The sequence below is a fragment of the Xiphophorus hellerii genome, chromosome 8 (genome assembly GCF_003331165.1).
Source record: "Xiphophorus hellerii strain 12219 chromosome 8, Xiphophorus_hellerii-4.1, whole genome shotgun sequence".
Classification (NCBI taxonomy): Eukaryota; Metazoa; Chordata; class Actinopteri; order Cyprinodontiformes; family Poeciliidae; genus Xiphophorus; species Xiphophorus hellerii.
Genome location: NC_045679.1, coordinates 1,259,446 through 1,274,421, shown reverse-complemented (window position 1 = coordinate 1,274,421; position 14,976 = coordinate 1,259,446). Strand labels below are relative to the sequence as shown.

The following is a 14,976-nucleotide window of genomic DNA, read 5'->3' as shown; positions in this document are numbered from 1 at the left end:
CAAATTCAGGAGCAAGATTGTTGTCACAAGTTTTTTTTGTCATGAGTTTATAATGATTCTGATGCTTGACTTTTTTAGTATTTGTAACCTGTGAATGATGTTGTACAGAATATTAGGACTTATATCTTTGTAAATAAAATTTAAGATCATGGTTTTTGACAACCTTTACCTGCTCAGACAACAGGCAACGGTATGTAGGAAAATGCAATTTGAAATTTTTAAAAAATTTCTTAGTGCCAGGGTGGGTGCGTGTATGTGGCAAAGGACATAAGAGCTGAGGGTCAGTGGTGACCCCTCCCACGCAGAGGACCCCCCCCCCTTGCTCTCTGCGTGCGTGTGTGACAAGACTTAAAGCTGGACATATACCTCACGCGTTCTTTTAAAAGCAGACGTCATCTCGGGGTAAGAATCACAGCTCTCCAGAATTTCGACTCACTTTTGTTACAAATCCAGCTGTATTTCCAAACTTGATAATTTTCTTTAAACAAGTATTATTTTGAATCATGTCCGACTTTACAGGAAGACCTGCAGCTATAAGTTCTCAGGTTCTGTCCACGTTGTTCGATCGTAAGTAAATACAATTCTCAAATTCTCTTTCTCTAGTCATATACTGAATATATATATGTATATACAGAAATGCATCATGCTTAATAATGATTTTCTTATTTTTAGGGGCAGTCTCAGAAGATCCAAACATTGTCTTAGAGTCGGAATTTATAAGCGGTAAGTTTGTTTTCAGCATACCTTTTTTTCTTCTTTAACCAGAGTTGTAACATAATTTAAAATATTATTTGCTTACAGATCTTGCCAATACTCAGGAGACATACCAGAACCACACAGCATTAAACAATACAATTGGTAATTTAATATCTCTGTAACCAGGATTCTAAAAGCGAGAAAATAAAACATTTACTCTAATTTTACTCTAATATTTACAGATAACCGGGAGAATCCTAGGAAGAACCGCTTGTCATTGAATAAAAAAAGAACTGACTCTGAAGCTATCAGATCATCACAGCTGGTGAATACGGCTCTGACACCATCCGGTTCTGTTCAGACAGGAGTACACAGTAAGTTTTTTTTCTTTTTTTAAAACAACTATCTTAACCAATCAAGAAACTGTTTGTTTTTTTTTTTTTATTATTTATTTTTTCGTCATTTTACAGGCATAACCCGTGATGAAGACGTAATTCTCATCTCGTCTGAATCGGAAGACGAACCTGTGGCAGACCTGCCTTCAGGGCAGAGATTTGATTTCATCTCCGTCACGCCTCCTCCCACACCACGGCAGGCTGCCAGGGCAAGGCCAGACATCGAACAGAGAGCAGAACCAGAACCTGAAGCGGAACCGGAACCAGAACCTGAAGCGGAACCGGAACCAGAAGCGCTACCTGAGAGGCCTACTAATTCTCACCACCCATGTAAGTTTAATTATTTGTTTTAGATAATAAAGATATATACCTTTAATGCTTCTCATGTCTGATTCCAATGCAAGTCCCAATTTTCAAACTGTTATTTTAAATTAAAAGAAAGATATATATCCGTAACATAAACTCTAATAAAGTTTCTCTTTATAACACCTCAAAATACGAAACATGGGGAGGGGTGTGAATATTTTTCTACACTGGGAACATTTCACTGAAAACTTTACTCAACCCACCCCGACACACAGAGACAGAGACAGCAGAGGGGAGGGGTGTGTGTGTGTGTAGGGCTGGGTGTGTGTGTGTGTGTGTGTGTGTGTGTGTGCATGCGCTTTTTTGTCTCCAGGAAATAACAGCCGATGGCCAGGGGTGGGTGAGCGATCCCCCCACCCGCAGAAGATCCCTTGCTCTCTCTGCGTGCGTGTGTATGTCTCGTTGACATAAAGCTGGACATGAAAGCAGACGTAATAAAAAGGAGTTTGTGTGTATTTATTTCCCCACATACCACTATAAAAATAAATAAATAATAAAAATTTAAAAAACCTTACAAGTCGCCAAGAGCTACGTTCTTGTCAAGTTGGAGACTCCAGTTTGTCTTATTGTAAAATTAAAGTGCAATGTTTGTTCACTACCCCCCTCTAACATGCTACATGCTTTTTTTAAAAAAATTATTTATTAATTTATTCTATGTTATTTTTGTATTTACTTTATCCTAATCTACTTTATTTATTTTTTAAATGCTTTTTCAGTAATGCTTTAATTCGGCCTTACCTAACTGATTGTAATCATATTAAATATATTCCACAGCTTCCGGACTCAGGGGCTGGGAGAGGAAGAGGAGAGCACATAATCTCCAATTCAGAACCGTTTTATTAGATGGATTGATTACAGGTATTTTATTTGAATTTATCTAGTAAAATCACATTTCATAGCTGCTAGAAGTTTATTCCTAATTATTTATTGCAGAATCTTTCATGCTGCTGGACAGACCTCCTACGGACAGAGGACGACGACGACAAGCTCTGGCTCGCAACCGAGAACAAGTTAAAATCCTGCTACAAGCCAGCAGAACAGTGTTGCATAATCTTTCCTCCGATGCAAAGGTGATTGTGAAATGAATCATGTATGATTTGTCTCTTATAACTCAGTAAAGAATGGAAGACCAACAAGCTAGAGTTGAATCATCTCAATCAGATTATTCCCAACAAATTTCTAATTCCATCCAAACTCTGCAAACACTTGCATTAGCATTGAATACTGGGGGAAATGACTTTTCACAGAGCCCTGCTCTTAGCCCTGCTAGATCACCAATCTCTGATATTTTAAACGCATCTGAAGTCTCAGACTATTTAAGACAAATTAACGATGCAGTCCGCGGTTTAAATGACTACATATCTCCGCAAAACTCACCGGCTGCCTCATCTGTGTTGGATGAAACTTTTCAAAATACAGAATCTCAATCAGATTATTCCCAACAAATTATTAATTCCATCCAGATTCTACAAACAATCGCTTCAGCTTTGAATACCGGGGAAAATAACTTTTCACAGAGCCCTGCTCTTAGCCCTGCTAGATCACCAATCTCTGATATTTTAAACGCATCTGAAGTCTCAGACTATTTCAGACAAATTAACGATGCAGTCCGTGGTTTAAATGACTACATATCTCCGCAAAACTCACCCGTTGGTTCACCGGCTACTTCGTCTAGCATTTCATTAGATGAAGGTTTTCAAAATACAGAATGTGTGTTACCATCTGAAACAGTTTCTGCAGCAAATGATCAAGCACGGCAGCGAGGAGGTAATCTAGATCAAAATCAGAGAATTGAACGTCAGCGTTTCAATAACATTGAAATAAGGAGATCGTTATCAATCGGGCCTCCAACCCAAGCTGTACCTGACATTGCTGAATTCTACACCGCAGTTATGAATGTTTTAACTGATCTGGCAATTGATGCAAGATCAATAGCTGAACGTAATGACTTTGTACAGTTAGAATTAGTGTGGGGTGATATTTCTCATCACATAAATATCTCTGTTACTGATAACGACGCAATCCTGCCTGCATTTGAAGAATTTTTAGATGAGCTCGTTCAATCTAATGCAGAGCTGCCCTCAGAAAGTAATTTGGAGCTGATTCTTCAGATAGTCAAGAATCCTACAGGAGGTTCAAAACGCAAGGCTGAAAGAACATTGGAATGTGAATTGATTAATAAGAAGAGGCGTCACCTGTATATTGTAGAAAATACAGGAAATAAATTGTGTTTTGCTACCAGCCTGGCACATATAGCTCACCCTGAATTTACAGATAAACAAGCTCTTGAACAGGGAAGAAAGTGGCAGCATCAGGCAGGTCTAACTGATCAGACAGCGGTTACATTCAGCGACGTCGCAAAGTTTGAAAACATTCTACAAAGAAAAATTGTAGTGTTTCATCGAACCTCAAAAGATAGGGCTTTATCTAAATTTGAAACAGATTTCCAAAATCGTTCAAATCCCTGCTTTCTCCTCCTCCATAATAATCACTTCTATGGCATTAGGAATCTTGCAGGTTTTACCGGGTCGAGATATATTTGCAGATTTTGTTACGGCGGTCATAATAATTCTAACACCCATCATTGCCAAGGTTACTGTGGTGTCTGCAGTTGTTACAGTTGCACACAACTGCAGTACAATCCAGTACATTGCGATGACTGTAACAGAATATGTCGAAACTCTACATGCTTCGATAGGCACAAAGAACCTCGCAACAGACCTCATGCTGAAATGCTTGTAAGTGATTGCGAGACGATCAAATTTTGTTCTACGTGTAAAAGGTTGTATCGCGTTCCTATGAACAAAGAGAAAACTTTACACATATGTGAATCAAAATGTGTCATCTGCGGTGAAAAAAATCTACCTCCTGGTACAGATGTAACTCTTAACGATCATCAATGCTACATTCAAACCAGTACTACTGATGACAAACTTCATGACAAACTTGTGTTTTACGATTTTGAAACCTTTGTAGATCAGAGCGGCGTACATAAACCCTTTCTAGTCTGTTCAAAAACTGTGAAAGGTGTTGAATGGCACGCTTATGGCCTGGATTGTGCACAGCAATTCCTTCTTCATTTTCGAAGACCAATGTTTAAGGGACACACCTTCATCGCACATAATGCACGTGGGTTTGATAGTTATCCCAATGCACGCACACCGACTTCACGTTCAACGTTTGTTTTTGACCTGCGAGACGATGTTTGATGACTTTTGCAAGTCATGTCGACATGAGCTCTCTTTTCAGGCCGCATCACGTTCCTGAAACAGGCCGAAAATCAGCAGGTTGGTGCAAAATTACACCCATTGGTTAAAAAGGTGACCGTCGTTTGGTTTCGTTTTTATATTTGACCACGTCACAACCACAAAATTCTACATATTTTCTTTAATAAAACAGTTACAGGCCATAATTGTGAATCGGAAGATAATCAATGGTTTTCACACTTTCCTGGAGGTCGTGAGTAACAAACTGACTGGGTTATATTTTGTTTAGAACTGTATATTGATATAATTGGACTTGGTAATGGACACCAAGAAGGGTGGCCGTTTATATTTTATTTATCCTGCCTTATGTAAAGAGGTTTATGTTTGTTTAGATCCCATTTAAGGGTCTTTCAACTACAAACCTACGGTGGTGACTAAATAATAGGTCGTATTTGTCAGAAGGTAGGTCATTGGTGACGCACACCGATTGGGGTACCGGACTGATGTCGAACCCAAGCACCCTCCCTTTTAGTTTTCTCGAATAGAATGGAAAAAGGTGCTACATATATTTCAAGCATTTCCTTTATTTCATGACTATGGCTTACAGCTCATTAAAACCACAAATTCAGTTTCTCAGAGAATTAAGAGGACTTTCTGCAATAAGCCTGCCATCTTTCTTTGTAGCACATCTTAGAAACTTCCTGTGTCTCATATTTAGTAACTTAAACAAAAGCGACTTTGGAAGAACAAGTAACTGACTTCTACTTCACTCTGTTGTTGGAATTCACCCTCCAACCTCTCGAATTATTGCTGGTGCACATTTTTGCTAGCACACTTTTTCCTTCCTCTCAATTTTTCATAAATAAGCTTGGCTACACCATTCTGAACAGTCATCTTCTGCTCTGTGGCATGTAATATTTGAAATTTTTGAGAAACTGAAAAGCCATAGTAACCTAAATCAACTGGGGAAAAAATGCGTCAAATATGTGCCTGTGTATGGAAGACAAATCCTGCCATAATTAATTTCATTATTGCCAATGTTGCCAAGATATTGACTGCTCATAACTACCCCAAGAAACCCAATTCAAAAAATCCAAAACACAGTGTTTGCAGGAAAATTTACTTGGATCAAAAGTTTTTACTTCCTAAAACTAACCAACAAACAAGCCAAATTGCCAATAATTACACCTTTTTCTAATCTCTATCTTCTTTTTCTCACCTTCTTAAATCACAATTACATTTTCCCAAAGCAGTTACATAAATATGGATGAAGAAGACACAGCCGCAGCATGAAAATAACTTCTCGGCCTCGCCGCTGGCCTCACGGGTCGATCGCCGGGTTAAGTCCAAGCTTACCCTCCGCTTCTGAAGACTACCCCAAGGTTGCAGATAAAAGGAAAAGCTATTTCTGCCCTGCTTCTCCTCTGAAATTAGTGTGCAATCCATACAGCGTAGCTCCTCAACCAAGCCCACAATTCGGTCGAGGGATAATTCCCTTAATTACTCGGAGACGCCTCTTTAATTCATTTCGCATCAAAAGGAGCTTTTCAGAAGGAGAGTAAGGGAATGATAGTAATTTTGACACTATTTGGTTCCCATTCGTTGATGTAAGAAGTTGTGCTTTTTTTTTTTATTTCTTTGAGCAATAAAATGATGTCAGTCATGTCTGTTGTGACAGTTTTGCTTTTCGAACGAGTGATTCAGAAGCAAAAAGCTCCTAACAATAGAAACAGCTCGTATTGATCCCATCATCCTGTCTAACTTCCCCCCCTCAGCTATTGTTCAAATCTGAGACTGGTGCAATTTATTCTATAATTGTTTTGTGTGCGTTTTGGTTTCAAAAAAAATTTGAAAAAAGAAATTCATGAAGCCCCAGTTGAGACATTTGTGGAGAAGTTTTTTTTTTGTTGGTAAAATGAGTAGAAATTGGATTTTACTATGATGTAAAAGTGACTATTTTAAGCTTTCCATCATTTTATAATGGTATTCACTCATCAAAAACATACATGGAGTGTTGCTTTGATTTTTTCATGCATGTTTGAGAAATCCTTTCAATATTTATTCATTTTTACCCAGAACTATCAGAACCGATGAATGGGTTTTTATTTCTTTGTGGGTTTGCAGACAACAAACTCAACTCTGACCTCTGAGAGGCAAAAAAAAAAAAAAGCAGTCCCCAAGCTCCCAGCAGCCATCGGTCTTCACAGCATCTGGACATGCTTAACATGTTTTTACTTTCTGGTGTGAAAATGCTCTTCAGTTTCCCCTCCGACTTAGAAAAACATGTGCTGCGTTTCCAGGTTTACAAAACATTAGACCTCCGTTCACACATACGTACGGCTCTACGCTCATGTTATTGTGATTCAGCCTGACATGTTTGGTATCTTTGGAAACTTTGAGATCTTGGGGAGAATTCATAATGAAGTTCAGTGGGTTTTTTTTACCATACGCTTTCCCTGTGGTGAATCTGTGTGGGCTGAGGAAGTTCAGGCAGATCCAGGCTGGCGGCGCTCGCTGGGAACAAAACGGCAAAATAATCACACCGGTGTTGTTCCTGGGAAGGTTTAGGTGGATGAGTAATGCGTTCGCCCTGGGCAACACTGTTGTTCATATGGAGAAAGAATTGAGATTGTATCAGTGGTGAAGGATAGCCTCATGCTAAAAGAAAAAAAAATTGAGCTGAGAAAAGGAAAGACTATTATTCCAAGAATTGTTCTTCAAAGAAACGAGATAAAACAGCGTTTGAAGTCTTGACCCTGAAAATAATGATATTTTACTTAATCTGACTGATATGATCTTCTTTAGCGCATACTGATGCTTTGCATTGATCATTTATAAGCTTATCAATTACAAGAGGTGTTGAACTGTCTGTTAGTGAACATTAGTGAACATCATCATTAGGACCAAGAAACAAAAGCTGCAGATCATTTTTAAGGTAACAAAACAATTCACCATGTTGTGAGCAACTCTTGGAGCATGGTTGTGTAGTGAGTATGTTTAATTTTTATTTTTAGGTAAAGTGTACCAATAGCAAATTTAGTCAATGTTATTATAAGTTGGGCTAGCTGTCAGAAGATGTAAGTAAGTCTCGGTGAGAGGGAGTATTTAAGAAAAAAAACGCAAATTCACTGATTTAATTGTTGGTTGATAGCCGGCATATATTTGAATTTGTGCAACAAACACCAAAAGAAAAAAATACTATATAAAAAAAACGGAATGGCTATTCAGTTTGATAAATAAATCAATATATTATATTGAATAAATCAATATAAATCCAAGGGCACACATTAAAACATCAAATCTAAATAAATAATATGAATTATATTAACTATTTTAATACAGACTGATGGTTCACATTGATCATTTCAAAGTTTTAATAATGAAAAATTAAAAAAATTAGAGGTGTACTATATTTTGCTAGTGAACACACTAAAGTGTGTAAGATAATGGGTGGAGGGAAAGCTGAAAGATACATATGAGTAACCTCACCGTGGCCTGTTTAGCCCCTGTCAGATATTGTTCAGAAGTACGAGTACAAATGAGGAACATTTACTAACATGTTTCACACTAGCAAGTGTTACAGAAAAAAAATCTATGAGTTTCAAATGTATTTAAACCAGGATTTACTATTTTGGAGAAAACATGAAGCAGTGGGAAGATCAGCGTTGATTCAACAGCAAGAAAAAAACTGAACAAAATTATTCACAGTGATACCGGGCCAAATTCTGGAAAAGTCTGGACAAATTCTTTAACTGCGGAAAGATAAAAGTTAAATTTGAGTAGGCCTGTTTACTGTCTGTCACATATTATTAAGAAGTACGTGTACAGATGAGGAACATTTACTGAAACGTATCACACTAGCAAGTGTTACAGAAAACAAAATCTATAAGAGTTTAAAATTTAAGTGATGAAGGAAATCACAAACTCATAGTCAGCACTGACTAGTCGTGCTACCATAAAATAAAGCAGTAAAACAGTTAAAACTCTAGGCTTTCTCTAGAGGTATGTGTTCAGTCTTACGGGTGCACCCACACACACACACACACACACACACACACACACGCCTCTGTCCACCCTTATGCCCTCTCCCGTTCCTGATACACAGCATTCAGGAAGATTGTCTAATACCTGATAATTGATGAGAATCACCCTGAAAGACACGGACAGCTGGCTCCCGCCTTTTCCCGCGCAGATCCCGAGCTGATAATCGATGACGGTTTGAAAATCTGTTTTCTGGAGACATAGAGTTTCCTTACAGGCCCTCTGTGATGACCCTCAGGTCAAGAGAATCGCCTACCTAGGGTTTTTTTTTTTTAGCCCGCCACACACAGATGACAGGTGAGGCCTGTCCGGTATTATGTCACAAACTCATAGTCAGCACGAGAGAGCCGGACACACACACACACACAAACACCAAATGGCTTAGTGAGAAAAACCGGAGGTAACTACAACATTCTATTTAAATATACTATATTGTATATTATTCTCAATTATCTAACACTTATTGTTTTTCATACTTTCATTGTATTATTCTTAAAACTCATAATGTTTTTTCATACTTTAATTGTACTATTTTTAAAACACATAGTGGGAATAACAGTTGGCGTAACAGGTGTGTGTGGGAAAGGGTGGGGGCGGGGGGGGGGGGGGGGGGGTGGGGGGGGGGGGGGGGTGGATATTAATAGCAATTAATGATTAGGGTCATAAATCACTCATCCATCAAACCCCGATTAAATTTTGACAGAAGGGTGCCTATAGAGTCTCTCTCACCTCCAGCTGCTGTGGAGTCAACCTGTTCCCCTCCTGGCCTGTGGGGGCGCTGCACCAAGAACCACTGAAGGAAACGACACAAAATCCTCTGAAGACACTGAGAGCAACTTCCTTCTTCACCAGATGGAAACAAGATGGAGGCGTCAGATTTTAGAAGCTGTACGATTAGTCCTGCCATTTCTTACACCATCGCTAGACCAGCATGTTTGTTTTGGTTGAATTTACCCAGAATCCCCTGCACTGTAGTCCACTTCCTCCTTTTGGAGCGGTCTCTGGCCCACTTGGCGTTCACATATGCATTCAAATCGCACCAGAGTTTGAAACGTGTTTAGATTTAAGCTACAGCAGGTTCTTCTCCTCCAGCCCAGCGATGAGGCCCAGAGTCGCTGTTCAGCTGGGTCCAAATGGTTCCTGGACAGGTTCTGGTTCACGGTTCTGGAGCTGGATTCAAACGGGCTGAACGGGTCTGAATGCACCTTCATCTGCTACCTAAAACCCCAGGAGGTTGTTGAATTTCTAGCTTATTTATGTTGAATTTTTATTTTATTTATGTAACTTCATCCCTGGTGCCGGACAATTTGCTGCCAACACAAACTTTTACTGCACAAAGGAGGAACCAAAGGTCAAGTGTGAAATCCTGAGTGGGAGGTTAGAAATCTTCCTGACTCTAATGTTGATCCTCTGAGGCTGTTCTTCCCGTCCTGCAGGAAAAACCCGGAGATTTACGGCTGCAACTGGAAAAGGGAGCAGTGAGAATGTTGGCCAGCAGGGGGCAGCAGTGGTCAGTGGTTTTACTGGCTCTCCTCCATTGTTTCTCTGTTGCTCTGGGATTTTCAGGTTGAAGCTTCAGCAGCTCAGGATGGAGAACAATCAGGTTTAAACAGAGTTCAGCAGGGACCCATACTACCAACACCACCCCATACTACCAACACCACCCGTTACTATCAACACCACCCAATACTATCAACACCACCCCATACTATCAACACCACCCCATACTATCAACACCACCCGTTACTATCAACACCACCCGATACTGTTAACACCACCCGTTACTATCAACACCACCCCATACTATCAACACCACCCGATACTACCAACACCACCCGTTACTATCAACACCACCCGATACTACCAACACCACCCAATACTATCAACACCACCCAATACTACCAACACCACCCGATACTATCAACACCACCCCATACTATCAACACCACCCCATACTATCAACACCACCCGTTACTATCAACACCACCCCATACTACCAACACCACCCGATACTATCAACACCACCCCATACTATCAACACCACCCGTTACTATCAACACCACCCGATACTGTTAACACCACCCGTTACTATCAACACCACCCCATACTATCAACACCACCCCATACTATCAACACCACCCGTTACTATCAACACCACCCGATACTGTTAACACCACCCGTTACTATCAACACCACCCGATACTACCAACACCACCCGATACTACCAACACCACCTGTTACTATCAACACCACCCGATACTGTCAACACCACCCAATACTATCAACACCACCCGATACTACCAACACCACCTCATACTACTAACACCACCCAATACTACCAACATCACCCCATACTACCGACACCACCCGATACTACCGACACCACCCGATACTATCGACACCACCCGTTACTATCAACACCACCCGTTACTATCGACACCACCCCATACTATCGACACCACCCGATACTATCGACACCACCCGATACTATAAACACCACCCCATACTATCGACACCACCCGATACTATCGACACCACCCGTTACTATCAACACCACCCCATACTATCAACACCACCCGATACTATCAACACCACCCGACACTATCAACACCACCCGTTACTATCAACACCACCCGACACTACCAACACCACCCGATACTATCAACACCACCCCATACTACTAACACCACCCGTTACTATCAACACCACCCCATACTACCAACACCACCCGTTACTATCAACACCACCCCATACTATCAACACCACCTAATACTATCAACACCACCCGATACTATCAACACCACCCGACACTATCAACACCACCCGTTACTACCAACACCACCCGATACTATCAACACCACCCGTTACTATCAACACCACCCCATACTATCAACACCACCCGTTACTATCAACACCACCCGACACTATCAACACCACCCGTTACTATCAACACCACCCGATACTATCAACACAATCAACACCATTAATCGAGTGAAGCTAGCATAAAAACTTCAGGAAGTTATGTTGAATTTTATAATTTCTAGTGTTGATGGAAAAGCCACTAATGACTGCAAGACGATCAGGTGCTGATCGACACCACCCGATACTATCGACACCACCCGATACTATCAACACCACCCCATACTATCGACACCACCCGATACTATCGACACCACCCGTTACTATCAACACCACCCCATACTATCAACACCACCCGATACTATCAACACCACCCGACACTATCAACACCACCCGTTACTATCAACACCACCCGACACTACCATCACCACCCGATACTATCAACACCACCCCATACTACCAACACCACCCGTTACTATCAACACCACCCCATACTACCAACACCACCCGTTACTATCAACACCACCCCATACTATCAACACCACCCCATACTATCAACACCACCCCATACTATCAACACCACCCGTTACTATCAACACCACCCGATACTGTTAACACCACCCGTTACTATCAACACCACCCCATACTACCAACACCACCCGATACTATCAACACCACCCCATACTATCAACACCACCCCATACTATCAACACCACCCCATACTATCAACACCACCCGTTACTATCAACACCACCCGATACTACCAACACCACCCGATACTACCAACACCACCTGTTACTATCAACACCACCCGATACTGTCAACACCACCCAATACTATCAACACCACCCTATACTATCAACACAATCAACACCATTAATCGAGTGAAGCTAGCATAAAAACTTCAGGAAGTTATGTTGAATTTTATAATTTCTAATGTTGATGGAAAAGCCACTAATGACTGCAAGACGATCAGGTGCTGTGGCTACAGAACATTCCCACATCATCATCCCTCCTCTACCGTGCTTTATAACTGATAAAAGGCGTTTCTGATGCTGGACATCAGAGGACTTTTGTCTTGGTCTTCTGCATATTCCTGACCCACGTTAACGCTCTCAGGAGTTTTAAACGGTTTATTTTACAGAAACTCCGGTGACTTTAATCATAACTCTGCTGCTTTTTTAGAGACAAATCAACCTCAAAGAGTTGGACAGGGAGGCTCGTCTCATCAGTTCAGGTTGTTTAATTTCCACGAGGAAAGCCGGGCTAATTGGCTGTCAGGTAGCGAGCGGCGCGCTGACGGATCCGTTCTGGACCCATTTTGAAGAAGATTAGCAAAGCGCAGCGGCAGAATGTCTGAGCTGTGATCCAGAATGACCAGCAGGAAATCACTAAAGACTGGAAGTTTAAATCTGCAGAACAGGGAACATTTAGAAAACCTGCAGAGTACTTCAACTCGCTCTTCTTTTACATAAACTCTGCAGTACAATAACTTAAAATAACCATCGGAGTCCTGCTGCGGGGAAACACTTCTGAGCCGAGATTCCCAGGGGGAAGTTTCATCATCCCAACACAGAGAGAAAATAACCAGCAGCCATCAGAGTCATCGCAAGTTTGAACCAAATATAAAATGATGAAGAACCTAAAGAGGATTTTTCTTCTGTTTAGTTCAAACCCAGTTTGTTTTCTTGGACTGGGGCTCCAGTTTCTCCTGCAGGGAAGCAAGAACATTTGTGTTTTCAAATGATCAAGTTATCAAATAAATTTATGATTCAGTACATTTAAAAAAGAAACATTAAAGTTAACTCAGCTGTTTTTCTGCATCATATCGGCTGATATTAAACCTCAGATATCGGTATCGGAAGTAAAAAACATCAATAACTGTAATTCATTGTGAAAACGATTAATTGAAATTCTTATTATGATAAGAAATTAATCTCCATAAATGCCCAGCCTTAGTTTGGGATGCAGTCAAGACTCCGTCGTTTTGAGTAGAAATTCATTTCACAGCCCGACGCGCCGCGCCGCCGTGCGGCTAGCAGAGCGGAGGCTAGCAGAGCGGCGTCCTGCATACTGAGCGGGACTCAGAAAAACCAAAGGTCAAAAACTCTCCACGTCTCGTTCCCTCACAACCAGGGATTCCCTGCACTCATAAAACGGCTTTTAACCTGGACTGGGCCTGAAGGAGAGCTTCACAATTCAGCGCCGATCCATCGGGCGCGGCTGCATCCAGCCCAGGCTGCATCCAGCCCAGGCTGCATCCAGCCCAGGCTGCATCCAGCCCAGACTGCATCCAGCCCAGACTGCAGCCATTAATGCAGCGAGTCGCAGCAGGAAGTGGTCAGCATGCAGAGGAAGCCTGGCAGATACAGTGAAAACTGGGAGGAAGCTGATATAATTCACTTGTCAGGATCCATTAAGGCTAGACTGGTGCCACACACACACACACACCCGCACACACACCCCCACACACATACATACACACACACGCACACCCCTACACACACACACACCCCGACATGCACAGACATATACATACACACACACATTTTTAATTCCAGAATCTCATTTCAGATCTGATTAATTACTCTCTCACGCTTGACAAAGAAAATCAGCAGCAAAACTGAAGGGATTAGCAGAGAAACACACACACACATTCACACACACACACACACACACACACGCTGCATGAATTATTCATCTTGTTTAGTTTTGTTTTCAGTCTTAAATTGAAAATGCGACACAGTGTTACAAACAAAGCTCTGTCACCTGAACTCTGTGTGTGGCAGCGGCTCCGCCTGAGTCAAATCAGCATAAAAATCAGATTTCTGAGATGTTTCCAGTCAATATCAACTATTAATGCAGCAGCAGATCAGGCTGTAACCTGTCAGCGCCCCCTACAGGACGGAAATGATCAGCACAGGAGGATTCTGGGTAGGAACGACACGCCGACGCCGCTAGAATCAGAGGTACAATCCAAAATGGAAACTCATAATTCAATGTTGTGATATAAATTTCCACTAAAACTTTCAATGATTCAAAGACATTTCTGATCCCAAAGTCAAAAATGTGAAAGAAAAACTCTGAAAATTTGAGATTAGTATCAGAAATTTCCTAGAAAAAACTCGGAAATTTCTAAATTTGAAAAGTTGAATTTTTGCACCAAAAAAACTAATTAAAATTAAAGAATAAATTTCTGAACAAAATCTCAAAACAATTTATATCGAAAAACTTGGAAATTTCCTGAGTTTTAAAAGTAAAAAACTTTCAACATTAGTAACAGAAATTTTCCAAAAGTTTTCTACTTTTCAAAACCTTTTCTTCTTTTCTAGAACGTTTGAAAGAATAATCTAAAATATCTGAGTTTTAAAAGTAGAAAAATTCCTAGAAAAAAACAGAAAATTTGAGATTAT

General features: G+C 40.8%; 1 protein-coding gene across 1 annotated transcript; it reads left to right on the top strand.

Moving 5' to 3' along the window:
- Nucleotides 1-280: 280 nt before the first annotated feature.
- LOC116723991 (translation initiation factor IF-2-like) lies at nt 281-3,314 on the top strand. Its single transcript, XM_032569252.1, has 7 exons — nt 281-567; nt 673-723; nt 802-858; nt 939-1,070; nt 1,167-1,421; nt 2,232-2,315; nt 2,391-3,314. Exons 1-7 carry the CDS (start codon nt 504-506, stop codon nt 2,540-2,542), a joined length of 795 nt encoding a protein of 264 aa, XP_032425143.1. The 5' UTR covers nt 281-503; the 3' UTR covers nt 2,543-3,314.
- Nucleotides 3,315-14,976: the final 11,662 nt, after the last annotated feature.

What these genes read in the sequence shown, in the direction of transcription:
- LOC116723991 (XM_032569252.1), top strand. Translation starts at nt 504, where the DNA reads ATGTCCGACTTTACAGGAAGACCTGCAGCTATAAGTTCTCAGGTTCTG. An exon ending in AGAGTCGGAATTTATAAGCG is followed by an intron (nt 724 to 801) that starts GTAAGTTTGTTT and finishes ATTTGCTTACAG; the next exon opens with ATCTTGCCAATACTCAGGAG. An exon ending in ATTAGATGGATTGATTACAG is followed by an intron (nt 2,316 to 2,390) that starts GTATTTTATTTG and finishes TATTTATTGCAG; the next exon opens with AATCTTTCATGCTGCTGGAC.